The sequence below is a fragment of the Ciconia boyciana genome, chromosome 2 (assembly GCF_034638445.1).
Source record: "Ciconia boyciana chromosome 2, ASM3463844v1, whole genome shotgun sequence".
Lineage (NCBI taxonomy): Eukaryota > Metazoa > Chordata > Aves > Ciconiiformes > Ciconiidae > Ciconia > Ciconia boyciana.
The window spans coordinates 13333496-13351364 of record NC_132935.1 but is presented as its reverse complement, the minus strand read 5'-3'; the positions used below and the strand labels follow the sequence as shown (position 1 = coordinate 13351364).

The following is a 17869-nucleotide window of genomic DNA, read 5'->3' as shown; positions in this document are numbered from 1 at the left end:
AGGAAAAGGTCTCCTGTTCAGTAATTCACAGAGAGTAACTTCATGAGGATTACATCCAGGAATAGGATATTCACTCATATAAGGGAGCATATATCCACAAATTCTGCCCTTAAAACTAGCTTGTGCCCATATGCATCTGGCCTAAACTGCAGTAAAAGTATTGCTCCTTCTTCATCAGTAAGCATGCGTGACCACAGGGTACGGCGTTTGCACTGTCATCATCCACGCAAATATTAATATACTGGAAAGCTTTCAAAGCAAAGGACTCTGAAGTAAAATTTCAGTGTATTCAGTAATGTAAAACTTCTCCCTCTCTGAACATGATATATAATGATTAATATACATATTTCTAAGGATGTGTACTTATGACTATTTCTTTACTATGTGTGGAAAGAGTAAACTTACTTTACTTCAATATTACTCTTTTTTCTCACCTCTTCCCCCCTTTCCCCAAAAGAAACAAGTAGCTGATATTACCATGGCCTTATTTTTCCCCTGGAGGAACCAAAGAACTAGAGAATTAAAAAAAAAAAAAAAAAAAAAAGCAAAGCTACTTGTCAAGAATCAGATTTAAAATGAATGTCTGTGAACTGCAAGATAAAACACGCAAAGTTGTAATCATTTCACCAAAAAAAGAAAGTCTCCTTCCATCTTAAATTATTTCTTTTAATGAAATAAAAAAATTTTGTTCCCTACTTACCCACAAACTTCTCCAAAAAATTTAAGTAAAATGTATTAAGAAGTCAAATTTGAAAAACACTCGTAAGATACAAGGAGTAAAGTTGTGTGGGTTTGCATCATATTTAAACAGATACCTACAATGCCAGCAGGGATCTTGTACGGGCACCAATTCCTCCAACTGATCTATGCTTAAACAAATTGAACTCACGTGACGCTCCAGGTATGGTGAACCTTTTGTCAGTCCAGATACCCACTGAGAAGTTTGGACAACAGAGAGCTGAAAGTATTCAACACTGCAAACAAGGCTGGACATTGTGCAGTGCTGAATGCTCCAAAAATTCCACCGAAGCTACAAATGTGTTTCGTCTTGCTGAGAATCCTACTGAGAAACAGAAACCCCTGAGTTTTCACGCTTGCTCCATCTAGCTCACTTGGCAACTGCTGCCAAGTGCCTAACTACTGATACAGCTCTGATTTGCAGAGCGCCCTCAGCTCCAACTGATGTTGCTGAAGGCAGCTGACCTACGTATAAAAAGGCAGTATTTTTCTACTTAGAATGTATTCTTAAGATTAACTAGGAATCTGGACTTTTTGAAGAAGCACACAGCTGTAATTCAGGTTTAACTATCAGTCTTTCACAGCCCAGGTAGTAATAATTGTTCTTTCCTGACTCCTTCCCCATTGCGTCCCTTTTACTCTTTTTAGGACATACAACATTCCTAGATCTCATTTTGACCTAATTACCAAAACAGAGCCTTACACCCATGCACAGAGCCAGTAGAAGAGTTTTAAAATCAACAGTGTTTTGACATACGAAACATGTCTTTCCATTATAACACAGGGAGGAAGGCAAACACATTAGTACCATGTTTTATTTAGGCTAATACACCGCAATTTTTAGGAAAGCCAAGCTTAGAGTCCTCTACCAAGACTGCCTTGGACTATACAAATGTGCATTTCCATCTACGAAGTTCTTAGCACCTTTGTAAGGTAAAACAATGTTAAAATAATCACAATCCTAAGCTATAAATAAGGATTCAAGCCTTAAAACCTATATAAAATGATTGCCTAATTCACAGTATTCTTTGTAAGCTAACAGCTATTTCCTATCCAACATATGTGATTCATAAGATGCTTTGAAGACTCAGAGTGCTGAACATGCAGAACTTTTACCATAACCATTAGAAACTTCAAAAGCTCGTTTCTGTCCTTCTGTCTGGTGGGGTGAATTTGGCGCTGACAGCACTCACAGAACGACGTTGGCTTTGCCAAAGAGCGAGGGCTGGCGTTATGCATGCCTCATTACACAGTTCTGTCTGCCCACTGTTTAAACAAGACTGCCAGCCTTCAAGGCTTGCTTGAGCAACGACTTCAAATTGTGGGTCCCCTGGCAGCATGTTAAATTCCTTCAACTCCTAGTGAGACCCATGGATAAGGAAGGTGAGCAGCAGACTACAAAATGCCACTGGCGAAGACGGAGTGAACCTAAAATACCAAACTCACTTTCTTAAATGGCTCCAAACACAATTTGAAGCCTATTCTTTGGAAGCAAAATATATTGAGCTCCTTTAGACCTGCTGGGCACAAGCAGACGTCACTCTGCTAAAGGATGTTTGCAACATTAAGTTCTTTGCTATCTTTGATGTCATTTAAGGAGTGCAAAAAGTAGCATCTTCAAAGTTCTTTACCATTTTTCCTAAAGGTTCTTCCATCTAGCCACATCCGTTCCTCTTTTAGTCATCAGCAATTTTCCTAGTTTCTGTGCTTTAGCATGATACTGCCCTTTTTATATTTTTAACAATATAATAAATGTACTTTACATTCCAGTTCTTGCCCCTTTAGATCGTACTCTTTTCCATTGAATTCTATTGAACTTTAACATTTACTATGATCTCAAAGCTCTTAAGGATAAAAGAGTGATACACATCTTCCCACAAGTGACAACAGCAGACTTTTGCTCAATTTGGGCTGATTTCTGAAGCTGGGTAGAAAGGATCCACTGGTAGTAGAGACCCTGTTCTATGAAATACGTTACAGTTCACTGAACTGTGAAAGAAATGAAAGAGACTCGAGTGGACTTTCTGAAGTTCCTTCCAGTTCCTTGACAGACAACAGAACTGGAAATGAACCATCAGTTGAAGTGATGCAAGGCACAGAATTATGAAAAACCATCTGGCTGGTACAGGATAAGGAAACGTACCATTTTTGGTGACTTCCACCTCCACAGAAAAAGAAACAACTGTTTATGCAGCAAAGTGGTTTGAATATTTGGGAAGGTCCTGAACTAGCCACAAAAAATTTTTAAAAAGAGAGAAAAAAGGAGAGATAGATGAATTGGAATAAAGACAATAAATTGGAATTAGTAATAATAATTACGCTGAAAACATAAGTAATCACATCCCTTTGATAGTCTGAAGAAAGAAGCTGCTGTAATGCTTAATTTGACAATATTAGAAACTTAAATAATAAAAACAGAAAATCATATTCTTATAGATAGGTATATATTCGACAAAGGTGATGCTACTGACACGTAGTGGGGAGATACACGAGTAGAACACTAAGATCAATATTGCTGCCTATTTAGGAAATAGCAAATAAATACAAGAAAAAGGGGAAATGGTACTATATTGAAAATTGCATCACTTGTTTACAAGTCACTGACAACTTGGAGGCAAACCATCTTGGACATTTATGGATCAATGACCCCACATCTAAAGCGCAAGGAGAGGGAATATTGACCGTTAATATACAGAAGAGAACAGCACGTCCATGCACTCAGCTAAAAATGTTCAGAACCTTCCCCCACGCCACGACCCCAAAACTGTTACTACACAGGACGTTGATTTAATAAACAGACACTGAAAAGATCATTCTGTAAATTTTTCAACAGGCTCAGGACTTCTGAAAGTTAGAAAACATAAAAATACTGAATTTGACACCGTGGAATTCTTTACTAGATCTCAGCTTGACAGGTAAAGAGAAACTGATCACCAAAATAAAGATTAGCCACAGCTTAGCTACAAGTGAGTGTGCCTTGGTTATACTTATTATGTGCAAACAGAATTAAACCCCGTTTATATGTACTTGGTGCTTTAAAAGTCACAGTTTCATAAAGCTGGAAAAAATCCTGAACTCAAACTTGAGGAAAGAATCTGACTTCAAAGATATATAACTGTTTTTTAAATAAGACTCTTCTAAAGTCACATCTGAACAAAAGGGTCACCAATGTTAATCATAACTAGATGAAAATGTTAATCAAAATTTAATCCTTTCCCTCAGACTACATATAAACAAATGGGGGAAAAACCAGGGGGAGAGCTCAAGGATAGCAGTAAGCTTAAGTGAAATGCTATAGACTGCTCAGTGAAGCAAAAGACACAAGAAACAGTCTTTTCGGTACATTAGGAACAAAACAAATCCTAACAATAGTATGAAGTCCATTACTTGATAGAAATTCTTCAGTACTGAGAAATCTACAAAAGGCAGAACTGTTCAATACACAGCTCTAACAGTCTCCAATGATATATTGGTATGCAGTGATAAATATTGTCTATTCCAATAATAACCAACAGTGATAAATGACAGCAATTAAGGCTAGACACCAGGACACTGGATCCAGCTAAAGCACGCGCAGGTCATCAAGGGTGTTGCAAGAGAGGAAATAATCCAGAAGAACATAAGAAACATTAAGAGAGTAGAAAAGTATGCCTCACAAAGAAAAGCTCTACCTCAAACTGCTATGTTTTACAAAGACAAGTTTGGGGACAATCATAGTATACACACACATTACCCAAATGTGATAGCAGAGGGCTTTTCAGTCTAGCAAAGACACAAAAACCACTATCCTGAAGTTAAACGCAAATCATTTAAGTTATAAAAAATGGCATCTACTTCTAATCGGCTTAGGGGAATTCATTTAACAACACAAGTGAAACAGACTGACTGCCTTGCTGGCAATGTTTAAAGACAGTAACAAAAGGGTTTTCTAAATGATGCGTGCTTGGTCAAAGAGGACGTAATTTAGGGCAGTCCTATAGTTTGCATCACGCAGGTTGTTTTAAACAGGGTTTTTGTAAGTACTCACAAGCTTTCTTTTTTTGTGTGTGTGAAATCCTTCTAAGCAAAAACAAACAAAAACCAGGCTGCTGGTCAAAACCAGCAGCACAGCTCTTAAAATTCCTCTCTCATTCCTACATTTAATGGAATATTTGTTTTCATGTAACGAGTTTCATAACAAAATACACTTTTTATTTATACAATGTTTATATGCACTTTGACATCCCCAATATGCTCTCTGTACATCTCTATTTTAAAAATAAGTGGCACCTACTCCAGCTTGCAGCCCAAGAGACATCTCAGCCTTCAGTGTTTTACATGACACTTTATGAAAACTTCTCCATCCTTCCACTAACTATTTAACCTACCAGAAAGTCCAAGCAGCTCAGAAATAAAGCAGAAGTACCTACCAGATAGTGTTCACTATTGCAGATACTCTGAGCCCTTTTAGAGATCCGGAACTGCCTCCATTACGTGGTTTATTGAAGTCGGTGTTGATCTCCAGTGCGGCGCATCCTGATCTATGGGAGAGCCGAGCGTCAGAACGCACCCCAAAACCCAGACACCCCCAGAAGAGTAAACCAGACATCTTCCCCAACTTTGCCTGCACATACACCGTACTGTTCCTCCACGCTCGCCCCCGCTCTGCAACACCACGGGATGCGAGACAACTCTGGAGCCAGAACTTCATGGCTCGTTGGCTGCCGTCAGTCTGTCAGTCAGTCCGTCAGCCCGAGCGCCAGCGCGGGCAGCCCGATGACACCGGGTGGGAACTCGCCAGCTTCTCCGGGCGCACCGGGATTGAACTTCTTGGCTCTCCAACTGATAAGTCAGACGAATCTTCCTCCGCCCTGTGGCGAGCAAAGCCATGCACAGGCTCCCAGCTTCACAGCTGGCACAGGGCGGAGGAGGGAACAACGGGGAGAGGAGCTCGTCCTCGGACTCGAAGGGGTTTAACCCCCCTGCGGGCCGGGCCGGGCCGGGCCGGGCCAGGGGGGGCGGGAGCACGCAGCAGTCCGCTTCGAAGTTACGCCCCGGCTCGCCCCCCGCCCTGGCTCCCCCAGGCTGCTCGGACCCCGCCGTCCCCGGCAGGCGATGCCCCTCGGCCGCGGGGACAGCACCGGCCGCTCGCCCGCCGCCGCCAGACAATAGGGAGGCGGGCGGGGCGCGGCCGGCCCACCGCGCCCACCCCCCGGGCGGCAGCAGGGCGGCCGCCCCCGCCGGGCCCGGCTCGGCCCGCCCGCCCCCGCCGGCCAGGAGCCGCCCTTGCCCCGGGGAGGCGCGGGGCGGCGGGCGCGCTGGCGCTGCCCCGTCCCCGCCGGGAGAGCACCTGGCCCGCTCCCCGGGGGAAGCGGGGGCGTGCGGGGGGCACGCCTCCCCGGGGGGGTCGCCCTCCCGCCTCCCGGCGCCGAGAGCCCCCTCTCCGCCCGCGCCAGAGGCGGCGGGAGACGCGAGCCCCTACCTGTCGGCGCCGCTCCGCCTCGCCCCCTCAGCCCGCGCCCGCGCCGCCCGACTGCCTGCCCGCCTGCCTGCCGCCTTCGCTCACGGCCGCGCCGCCATCTTGCGTTTCACAAACTACTGCACTTCTTTTGGGGCGGGGGGGCGGCGGGTGAGCCGGGAACTCCCAACGCCGCCGGCCGCCCGGGCCCTCGCCTCGCCGCCGCCCGCAGCGCCCACTCGCATCCTCCCGGCGCCTCGCTGCCCCGGGGCGGGTGCGCGGGGAGGCCGGGCAGCGGCGGCCGGTGCCTCAGCCTCCCTGGCAGGGAGCGGGGGCGGAGCCGCTCCGCCGCCGCCCCGCCCGTCAGGACGGCGGACACCAGCCGGAGGGCGGCCCGGCTCCGCCGAGGCAGCGACCGGTCGCGGGGGGCTGCCCCGGCGCCGCAGCCTGGGGGCCGCCGGCGTCTGCTCGCCCTTCGGCCAGGCGAGGTGCCGGCGCGCAGCGGCTGCGGCCGGAAGAAACGGGGGCGACAGGCCGGGAGTTGCCGGGTGGCAGCGGCGCCCTCACAGCCCGCTCCTCCGCCGACAAACTTCGGCTCCGCTCTAGACCCTCCCGCCACGCACCCAGACGGGTTTTAAGGACAGCGTCGTCTCTAGTGCCGTGAAGGCTTTTTCTCCAACGCCAGCCCCGAGTTTCCCTCGGGCGCCCTGAGCTGTCGCTGAGGGAGGACATTGCCGCAGGGTCCAGAGCCCTAAAGCAAAGGCGAGTGAGCACAGAAGTAACGGCTCTGAGGGAAAAAAAACCCACAAACCCCCTTTTTCCTTTGTTTAGTTACAGAACTTGGAGAAAGGGGACTTCTACCTTTAGTACATACCTAGATATTTTAGTCAATACTTAGTTTTAGCTCTCACTGCATACTTCTCAAAAATGTTGCTTTTCTACATGCTATATTTCTTTCATTGCTGTTTGCCACTAAAATATGACTGTTTTCCTGAGAAAGAAAAATAAAGATGTGGCTTGTGGGAACTGTTAAGAGTTAACCATTAACAGCTGGTCATGGAAGATCAAGATTTACAGAATTATAAACAATCTAAAAAAAAAAAAACTGTATAGGTACAGTATCCTGTCAAGACTAGTGACAGGAAGGAGTTTGATCAAAGCTTTGAAGAGCAAAAGTTTTGATCCCAGGAATGTTTCTGGGTCCTCATTTCCATGCTCTCACTCTGGTTCAGTTTTTCAGTCATCTTGGGAACGTGGTCAGCAAACCCCCCCCCACAGTCCCATTGAAAATGGGCGACAACAGCCAAGGTGTAGATCAAGTTAAGGAAAAATGACATTAATTCCTTCATTACATTTCCAATGTCATATACATTAAAATGTACATTTTCAATACAATTTTTCTTCCTCCTGTGCTTGCCTTTGCCATATAACCAACACACCAAGAGTGGGGTAAGCTGCTCAGATACAGTTCGTATTTTAAAGTCTTAAGACTCGTGCTGTTTTTTTTAAGTGTAAGGTTGTTAATGATCACAATTATTCTGTGATTAACACAGAGCAGACAAAACCCCCCAAAAGGATGATTCATTTTTTATTAATACCCATCCAAACAATACAGATAAAAGAAAAAAATTCTGCATAGTACACAGATGTTTGGACAAACACACTAGAAAGAAACAAAAATACCCCTAAAACATACATAAGAAACCAAACACACACAGAGGGATTGCACAGTTAGGCATTCAGTATCACCAGACGTTGTGTATGTGAGGTGACGTAACACAACAGCAATGTATCGTGCCACATATTTTATCACAACTGATACAAAATTTGATTCTCATAAAATTAAACTTTGCCTATCTTATTCTCCATTTTTAAAAAAATAACTTCATCAAATTAACTGACAGAAATTTTCTCTGCTGAAGAGGCATACATCTTCAAAACGGGGTATTGCTTTGCTTTTACTTAAAATATATTTATCACCAACAATATATTCACTTTTATGTAAAACAGATATAATTCCCTCCAGGTAACTAGAAAACTATTTACAATTTAATTCAACTACAAGCCACCTGACCTGCAACTAACAATTTATATTAAAATGCAATTCTCCAGTATCAAGAAGATTGTCATTATTACAAGCAAGACTAAACTTTACCTTAGAAAGTTACAGTAGTAAATCTTGCTTTGCTTCAAGTTAGGTTTTTTTGACAGGCACAAATATGCCATAGCAAAAGTTCTTATGTTTGTGGAAAGAGTGTTTCCCCCACATACTGTCTTTAGGTTGTTAATTCTATGAAAGCCACTTGAGGTGCTATCAGGTAATTAAAAAAAAATTACCTCTGAACTGCATTAAGAGGTTTCTAAAGGATTTACTTTTCATATACCAAAATGAGATTTGGTTTAAAATCTTTATGTAATATGCAATGGACTATACAGCACCACAGACTACTTCAGAAAAATGTATTCCCACAAGCTGGAAAACGATGATAAAAGTTTATCAAGTTTTCAATCATTTTCTTTTAAAGAGAGGTACTGAAATTAGCTGGGAGATGTTCAGATCTGCAGCGTTCCAATGGCAATCACAGCAGTACGTCACAAAAATATATATATATATATATATAGGACAAAAATATCAAATAAAAGCAGTTAAAGGACTTTATTTGAGCTTTCTTAATAAATTTTAAGATATATTTGTTTCATATATGTATAAATATATATGTAGAATTAATCTGTTGAATTATGCACAGATAACAGCATGCAATGAAAAGAAAACATTACAGAGTAGAAGTCAAGTATGCTGAAATCAAGTATCAGTGAGCATAACTGAAGGCTGCAATTTCTTTCTTCATGTCCTAATAAAAAAAAGAAGACAGAGTAGCAGTCAGCATGAATAAAAGCTTAAGAACTCTCTTTATTTCTGCATAAAAAGAATAAAGAATCTGTACATATGTACAATTGTTAGTAATATTTAGCAAATACATGTGCTACCACCATCACAATATCTTTCTATATCCACTGGCTTCAAATGCATCCTTATGCATCCAAAATAGAGTAGGCTAGACAGACTGTATGGATCTGTATCAAGAGACTATGGATCTGTATCAACAGTGGTTTCAACAATTAGAAAGAGGAGACAGTCCTGAAAAGCCACAACTAAAAGCTGGAAATGTTATTTTCTGCACTTTGAATAATTACTTGTTACAGTCTATCTCTTCATACAGTAGAGCTTGCTCCTGACCGACTTGCACAGACACTCTAAATAGGCGATACTTTTTTGTTAAAGCTAAAGGTAGAAGTAGAAAACAAAGAAATCAAGTCCCTTTTAATTTAAGCATTAAAAGTTAAGTCACAAAAGCTCACAAGCCCTGAGATAACATAAATAAATCCCTTCTCATGCTAAAACACATCCTTATACTAGATGAGAGAAGGGCGCATTTTTCAGGAATGGCCTCCCTGAACCCAAATAATCCTCACCGTTGCACAATCAGAATGGAGCGTCCGTTCTAACTCTTTATCAGATGTGGAAGAAGAGATCGAGATGACCAGGACCAAGGAGAAGAGGCGGCTTCTTTTTTAAAGCAGACTGAGAGGCATAAAGAATTGTATCTATTCTCAGGGATGAGCATCTCGAAGACAAATGGATTCAAGGATCTTGAATCTGAAGACTGAATATCCAACCTATCTAAATCGACTCAATACTGGGAATGCCTGACTGGGACCATGGGTGCTTCTGGAAGATTTCTGCTAAGTTCTGACAACTCAGAAATCCTCTCTTACAGGAAGAGATCAGAGAATTTGACTCATTAGCATTAAACCAGCATAGGCAGAAATCTCCCCATATGTCAAATTAAAGATGCTCGAGCCATGCTAGTTAAAAAGAGATTATGGTGAGACTAGAGAAAAGCCTCAACCTCTTGTTATATTTCATACTTAATTTCTTTTCAAGAATGGAGTGACTACTGTACGAAGTATTACCATGTCTGCCTGTAAGGGGAGAAAGAGGAAGCGACAGACTGAGAAAAGCACCCTCCTTTCATAGCCCCCCACCCCTAAAAAGGTTCTGGAGAAGGACTATTGACAGACTGAGGTTAACTGCTTTGAGAGGGCTGTGTGGGTGGACCCATTGTCTTCAAGTTCAAGCCTTTTCCTGCTGAAACTGCCAACAATTATGCCAAATACAACAATGGTTTTGCAACATGGCTAAATGTCTTCCAGACTGAAATGAAAAAGTCTTGTAACACAGGCAACTAAGCAGTAAGAGTAATGCTAAATAAGCGTGATGTCCAGAGTGCACACATACATACGCATAACACACACATGCATAACAGTGATAGACAGTGCTGTAAGACAAAAAAATTTACCTTCACTAATTCAGTTTTGTCGTAATCTTCCCGATGTTGGTAAATGCACTGACTAAGAACAGCATATAGTTTTTCCAAGTGAAATACATTGAAGTTCTTAGTTACCACAGTGACAAAATGCAACAGTTGCTGAAGAAAAAAATGGAAACTACAAGTTTAGAACAGCGCAAGATCCTTTGAATAGGCTCTTTATGTTTTCAGAAGCTAAACAATAACAATACAACACAAGTGACATCCTACTTTCTTATATTGTTAAATAAAATATGAGTGACACTTCAGAGAACAGATTAAATATCTCACAAGATTTAACTGGAGAAAATGAGTTAATTTTTCATACTTCAGAGAAAAGGAAGGCTTAAATTTCAGACAATATTTTATTACTAATCAATCTATCACATCAATGATCATAATTGCGAATCAACTGCTTCCAGAACAGCAGGGAATGACACAATCCACTTTGTCGCAGAGTTGCTGCCACAGCAAAGCGGCTGTTGCATTTCATTAGAGAAACTGTTGCTGCAATGCAGGGCACTGTAAAATGGATCTTTGGAAGCCAGGCTACAGATCTTCTAGATACAGCTGTGCCAGCTGGAAACGGAAGCATCCTTAGGTGCTCACCTTTACCCATTAGCTGAACGTGTACTGTGCCTACAACTCTGCTGGCAGAACACACTGCTCTGAAGCAGATCTGTTAGCTCCTACCTTTAAACTGAAGAGTGGATAAACTAGCAGAGTGACTCTGCCTGTAGCAGATTACCAGTCTCTCACACAGTCCTTTCTGTTACCAAAGATGACTGTGATAATCTCTGGGAAAGCAACAGGAACAAGCTAGTGGCAGCACCTTCTTCCACTGCTGCAGCTGTTGAGTATCTGTGTGTTGTGTGAGGTTGTGAAGATGGACCTTAAGAGAGCAGCCACACCAAATGAAAATATTACTGCCTCACAACTGCCTGTCATCAAACTCTGCCTCCCTCAGATCAGCTAGCACAAAATTTGATTATTCCCCTCAACTTCATTCTATACAACATGCAGATTAAGATGCAGAAAAATCATGCAGCGTGCTTTCAGCTGCTGCAAACAGACAAGGTAGGATGTGACAGAGGTGTATGGTCAACATCCCATCTGAAACTATTTCTAATTGCTGCCACATAGATGACTGCATGCTCTTCTATATGTTCATAAAGTTCTAGGCCTATTAGCAAGCAAATAAATGAAAAAAAAAAAAACCCAAACAAAACCAAGCAGCTACATTTTGGAGGTTCACCTAGCTTATTCACTGCAGGTGCATTCCAAAAAGGCTCTCTGGTATGAGCAGCTAGTTCCAATGGCACCCATGTTAATGAAACAAGTTTTCTACAAGATGTGTTTCATGACTGTAGCTCTCCTCATAGCTGAAACATATATAAGCTGAAACATATATAAGGGCTCTACTGTACAATTTCTCCAGTGGGCAATAACTTTGGAGCACATGCTATTAGTACCCTGACTCTATGAAGAACCTATGTGGCTTCTCTACATACACAGGCAGACATGAACAACAAAACCCCCTGAAATCTGCTTCCTTAGGAAGCCAGCTTTGAAAAGTTAGTTTTACCTCTACAAATTAGGTCACAGCTTAAAAATGTGACAGAAATGGTGCTGACAAGTTCCTTCACCAAAGGGGATTCCTGTCTGGTCACATTCTCCCCACACAGGGGAAATATCCATGTAATACTCCCTTTCTCATTATGGCACGTAAACAGCAGCCCTTCTCTGCACTGGCCAACTTCCAGGACTCCAACCTAGCAATTTTCCTAATTTTCCTCACTGCAATATCCCCTGAAGATCAGGTCCTTGTGCTACCCTCTCCAAGTCATGCAAAGAATCCTCTTTTACCCCCTGCAGTTAGGCCCATTTTTAACCCTTTCCCCAACTGTAGCCTAGGATAGCAACTTCTCTCCTATGAGGGACTGGAAAACCCTTATAATACTGTAACTGAATGAATGCAAAATTCTAACACTGGATTTTGAAAGAATTTCAGAAAAGTAGGTATTAGTATTTTATCCATGATGAGCTTTATGTCAACCTGCTAACTTCAGGTTTAAAGTCATCACTGCTAGAAATAAAGGTCCTTTTCAGGTTCCTAAGAAATGAAAACATGCAAAAAAAAAAACAAAACCCCCAAATCCATCATAAAAACTGTTAAGACATTAATCACCAACAGTACTAGCAGGTTGTCAGTGGGCTATTTTAAAATTCAACAAGCCCTTTTAAATTAAAAATTAGGAAGAGAACCCAGTCTCCTAAAATTTAGTTCACCAAAAGCAACAACAGCAGTCTACACCAGGTGTGGAAGCACAAGAGTCATAGTCCATTACAGGTTGAATTATTTCACAAGGCTATATCCTTCCCATAAATTGTTTTAATTGGCATTGGTTAAAAACTGACTTAATCTACAGCTGTACATGTAGCAAGAAAATGTCCTACTTCAGTATTAACAAAATTGAAATTAGACTTACTTTGAGCTCATAGTAATCCACAATCACTGGCTGTGTGAGAACTTCCACTGCTTTCTCGACACCGATCACCTGTTGCTCTTCTACCCGAGAACGTCTCACACGAGTCATACGGTGTACCCACGAATCTGGAATGACACAAATTTCTTAAGTCAGGATTTCTGTTTATCTGGAATACAGTATCAGTGAAGTATCCTGTACCCGGAATACAGTCTCTCTCTGCAATGACAGAGACAGACCTGTTACCATTTTTTCACTGAGAAATGCTTGACTTTTACTTTCTTTCTGGCAAAAGTCACTGCTCCATAAAATTTAGAAAATCAGACACAAAAAAAGCACTGGAGAAAAAGGCAGGGTAAAAACAGGAAAAAAAAAAAGTCACATTGCCATTACAGCACTGCGTGGTAAAACTCCAAAGTAATTTAGGTTAGGAAACACATCTTACATTGCAAACATTAGGACATAAGTCTTCTATTCCACATGTGACTCTGGGTCCATACTGCTTGAAGTACAGCTTTTTAACTTACACTGCTCATTACTGGGAAGATACTCATACAATAAGAGAAAGTCAACGATTGTTTTTCAATTAGGTACCATTTGAAAAACAAACTTCAGAATCAAAAAGCCAGCAGCTGCAGAAAAACAGGACTTTGGCTAGCATAACTAGAGGGGCAGCATCATTATGCAAGAAACACTGTGTGCTGATTTTAGAGAGATACAGCAGAAATAACAGAATGGAATTAAAGAAGGCTAAAACCTAATAAGTAGCGTAATCCTCCTCAGGAAGAAAAAGGAGCTAAATGACCTGTTTGACCTTTCACTTACCATTTGAATCTCCGTCTTCAGAACTTTCTGCTATTTGGCAATCTGGCATTTCACTCTCCTTTCTTAGGTCTGAATGTTCAGGAAGCATGACACTCTTCCTTTCAGATGCAGATTTAGCCACAAGGAGAACTCTCTCTCTTTCGTTTTCTGTCCCAGATCTATATTCATTCCCATTTTTCTGTCGTTCTTGAAGTACGTTTTCATTTTCTTCCATAGAAGAATCCTGTGCGGACTCAACGTCAGTGCGATTCATGTTAGAAACATGTTTTTCTGGAGACTCTTCATCACTCCCTCCTTCATTTTGGTCTTCTGGAACCTTATTCTCTTTATTGAACTGAAAATTCCTCCTCTTTGTTGCGATACTTGAAGACCCTTTGTTCTTTCTGCGTTTTCTTTTTGACATATCTACAAAGAGATATCAGAAAAAGTAATCCAAAACATTACCAAACAGTTCTTCCTTCAAAATCCAGCATCTTCATCTTACTTGACTTACAAGGAAAATGATCAAAGGAGCTCAAGTACCATTGTCTGTCTCCCTACATATGTCTAGAGAAAGAGTTGCAAGTTAATGAGGTCAATTTGCTATTAGATTTTAAAAAGCCAGCTTCAGAATTTCATTCACAAAACCATCAGCTTCAAGATTTTATGAGCTGAAAATGCTTACTTTAGATAGGAAATATTACTGCAAAGCTAGGTTATTAGGTGAAGTTGCTTAGTGTCTTATTACATTGAACTAATATAGATGAACAACAGAAAAGCATTTGGAGATGAGCCCTTCTTCAAATCTGTTATAAAGCTGTAAACTTCAAAAACTAAACACACATTGGGCAGAGTTAGAGACAATTTTAAGGGAATATCTGCTGGAGAAAAAATTGTCTGTAAGGACTTATACCTCATATGCTTTCAGTTAACCTTGTTTAAAACAAACTTTGCATTTTTGCCTTCCAGAAAAACCCACCATTCTTTGTATTCACGGAGTACTGCACAAAGCATATGGGTGAAGTCAATGGCAAAATTCCCAGTCATGCCAGTGAGACCAGGAAACTTCACACCATGCCGTGTGTTTTAAATGAAAGAGACCCAAGTCCTTTTGTTATTTCATGTCCTTTTCACAGGAAAAGTGAGGAAATAATGATCTTTCCTTTACATATCTATTATTATTGCTTCCCTGTTTTTTTCCTCCTTCAATTGGAAATCACAGTAAGAGGTGGCATAGATTTTAGCATTTGAAGGCAGGGAAGGGAAAAGTACTGTTTCATGTAACTAAAAACTAGTTGAGTATTCAGAAACTGCCATGTACAACATTTTTGACTTCAAGAGGCAGCAATTTAGGAGCCATTAAATGTCAGCTGGGCCATCAATGCCAGTGTCTTACAATGTAAACCAACCACTGTACTTGAACTTCATAACCATATTGAATGAATGACCTCTGGATTTATCTCCCATTTTGAAGCAAATTAAAAAAATGTAATGCCTCTGGCATGAAGAACCAGGCATCACATAAACCTGTTATGTCACAAGAACAGAGAAGGTATCAGTGACTTTAGCACCTTCTCCAAGAAAGTTTTGAATAAAATGCAACTTGCCGTTAGAGCGGGGTGTACTGGAATCTATAGGCGCTGCTAGCATCTTCGTTTTTTCATTACACTTTGGGTCTGTTTTCTTACACCCAGGAACAGAGTTCTGCTTTGGCATTACATGGTAGTAAGATGGAGCATACTTCGAAGAGCTACAACCTTGCAATAAAGAACAGACAGCAAAGAATTGTGTCTTGCATTGTTGGTTACAAATACTGAAACAAGTCTTAAAATCCTTAGCGTCAAAAAACATACCTCTTTTCTTACGAGATTCTTGAATTTCTTCACAGCGTTGTTCAAAATCTTCATCCATTTCTTCCCTCACTATGGCATATGCAGTATCTCTCAAAGTACAAGCTCTGTGCCTAATGAGACGATCTGAAATTTTACAGTAAGAAGCGAGTATTTTCTACCAGCCAATGAAATCCTTTATTTTGATTACTTAGAAAGATTTTGCTTTTTTCATAGGTAGGTTCCGAAAGGTTACCTCAGTGAATATTTGCAGCATAACAACGTAAAAGTTAATAATTAAAGCAAAAGCACTAGTTACTGATCAACACTTCTACCACAATTTCATGCCCAAGTAGTTTAATGCTACAACATTTACAACCTGGCAATAAACGCTCTCTGTGGATGTTTAAAATTATCTACCCCCAAGTCTATGTCCACAGCTGACATTTATCAATTTATACATTTTAAAATTTTTCCAAATTAGGGATAAAAACACATCCTCACCTCCAGGATCTTTATCTGGGTTGTACTCTAAAGCATTGCTACAGATTAGATCGATGTCTTTTAGAAAATCTGCTGCAGTTAGGTACTGGTGCAAGTCAATTTTAGAAAGAATTGCTGAAAGGTCCATGGGCTGTTTAATAACTGCGTCATAATCGGGTACCTACAAATGAAATATACGTGCTCAGAAATTTAACACAGTATGTACCAAAATTAATTATTTTAATAAAGTCAAATAAAGGACTTCTTAAAAACCTAAAATATTTATGACACATCCAAAGATGCGGAAATTAACCGGTTAGTTTCTCAAAAATAGAAGGGCTATTTCAACTGGCTTTGAAGAGACAGACCAGCAGAGGGGGAAAAAAAAACAAACCACTAAGTAGAGAGGTCAGAAGCATGTATGGGGCAGAGAAGGGAACGGACACCCAAAGTGAGATTCATTTCACTTCACTTCAGAAAATCACAGCACAGAAACCGTTCTCGGTACAGTCACCCAAGATTCTCTTTGTTGTTGGCAGCAAGAAAAAGGCTGCAGAAATTGCACCTTTGAAGTATCTGTCCTAGGCATCTACTTGAGAATGAGATAACTGGACCCAGAGGTGCCGATTTCTTTACTCAGACCATAAAAGGACCCTAATGACCAGTTTAGATGAGGACATCTATGTTTGTTTAGATTATTCACATCTCAGAAGTAAGGGGAAAGACAAGTCAGTGGATGCTTAGGGGAACAGGACTTTGCTGAAACACAAAGCTGTATTAAAACTACAGCTGACTTTGAAGTATATGCCCCTGGCTTAGACTTATTCAATAAATTAAATGAGAAAAAGAGACATAAGAAGTGTATAGGAGGAAGAAGAAACCACACAGCCCTTATGGTTGATCTTATACTGAGGAGCCCCAGATGAAACAGAGAATAGAATCTTAAAATTCATTTTAAAAACTGCTGCTTCTACTCCTGTTCTCACAGAAACTATTGACAGTCAATTAAAGAGCTTTAGGCTTTATTAAAACAGTCCTATAGATACTGTTTATAATTATAAAGAGATCTCTGCTTTTCAGTGCTGTAACATGCCTACGTATCAAAGCCTTTTCATGAGCAAACTGTGTTGGCATTTGGTCTAAGTGGCAGTTGGACTAGATGATCGTTGTAGGTCCCTTCCAACTGAAATATTCTGAAGTTCTAAGGAAGTTTTAGAAGGAATCCGGGGCCTTCAGTGAATACTCAAGTAACAGACATTTGAGAGCCTCAAGGAGTCAGCAAAAGTAAAAGCAAAATTCACTTCCTGCTTCTTGAAAAATCGGAATAGTATGGTCCTAAAAACAAAAATAAACCTTCCTATAAAGAGCACACAAACACTGAGAAATACAAACACAGAGGAATTATGAATACACACAGATAAAATGGTATTACAGATCAATGCTAATTTACCTCCTCTGGGTCAACAGGCTTTGTAAATGCTCTGAAACGCCTGTCAACAGCAAGTCTATGAGTCACTTCCCTTAAGAAAATCCTAAGTTCACGCAACGTATCCTCCTCCTGCTCCTCCAGCTGTCTTATTTCTTCCTCTGTCAGTTGTCGAGGCTTAGGCGGTGGTGCTACAGGCAATACTTCCAATGTCCGCCAAGCTTAAATTAATCAGAAACTTTTAGTCAATTTATGGTACTCAAATACAAGCATGTGAAAAATTGATAGAAAATTAC

At 41.1% G+C, this 17869-nt stretch overlaps 2 protein-coding genes across 7 annotated transcripts in view; both read right to left on the bottom strand.

Annotated features, from left to right (window-relative positions):
- The window catches only part of ZHX1 (zinc fingers and homeoboxes 1), a 28839-nt gene extending 22315 nt beyond the window's left edge, over positions 1-6524 (bottom strand). For 3 of the 5 annotated variants that reach the window (XM_072851941.1, XM_072851943.1, XM_072851939.1), the window contains exons 1-2: positions 5352-5856; positions 5148-5258 (exon numbers count right to left, since the gene is read on the bottom strand). The gene's annotated coding sequence lies outside the window, so the exon portion shown is untranslated. Of the gene's footprint in view, positions 1-5147; positions 5259-5351; positions 5858-6199 lie in introns of those variants that run through there. The other 2 variants (XM_072851940.1, XM_072851942.1) reach the window with 2 other exon arrangements.
- A 1226-nt stretch (positions 6525-7750) lies between these two features.
- The window catches only part of ATAD2 (ATPase family AAA domain containing 2), a 39644-nt gene continuing 29525 nt past the window's right edge, over positions 7751-17869 (bottom strand). The window contains exons 21-29 of one of the 2 annotated variants that reach the window (XM_072851933.1): positions 17598-17794; positions 16169-16328; positions 15689-15811; positions 15443-15592; positions 13857-14261; positions 13035-13159; positions 10537-10665; positions 9650-9758; positions 7751-9027 (exon numbers count right to left, since the gene is read on the bottom strand). In XM_072851933.1, the coding sequence (XP_072708034.1) occupies positions 9690-9758; positions 10537-10665; positions 13035-13159; positions 13857-14261; positions 15443-15592; positions 15689-15811; positions 16169-16328; positions 17598-17794 (1358 nt within the window). In that variant the 3' untranslated portion in view covers positions 7751-9027; positions 9650-9689. The remainder of the gene's footprint in view (positions 9028-9649; positions 9759-10536; positions 10666-13034; positions 13160-13856; positions 14262-15442; positions 15593-15688; positions 15812-16168; positions 16329-17597; positions 17795-17869) is intronic. The other variant, XM_072851934.1, reaches the window with a different exon arrangement.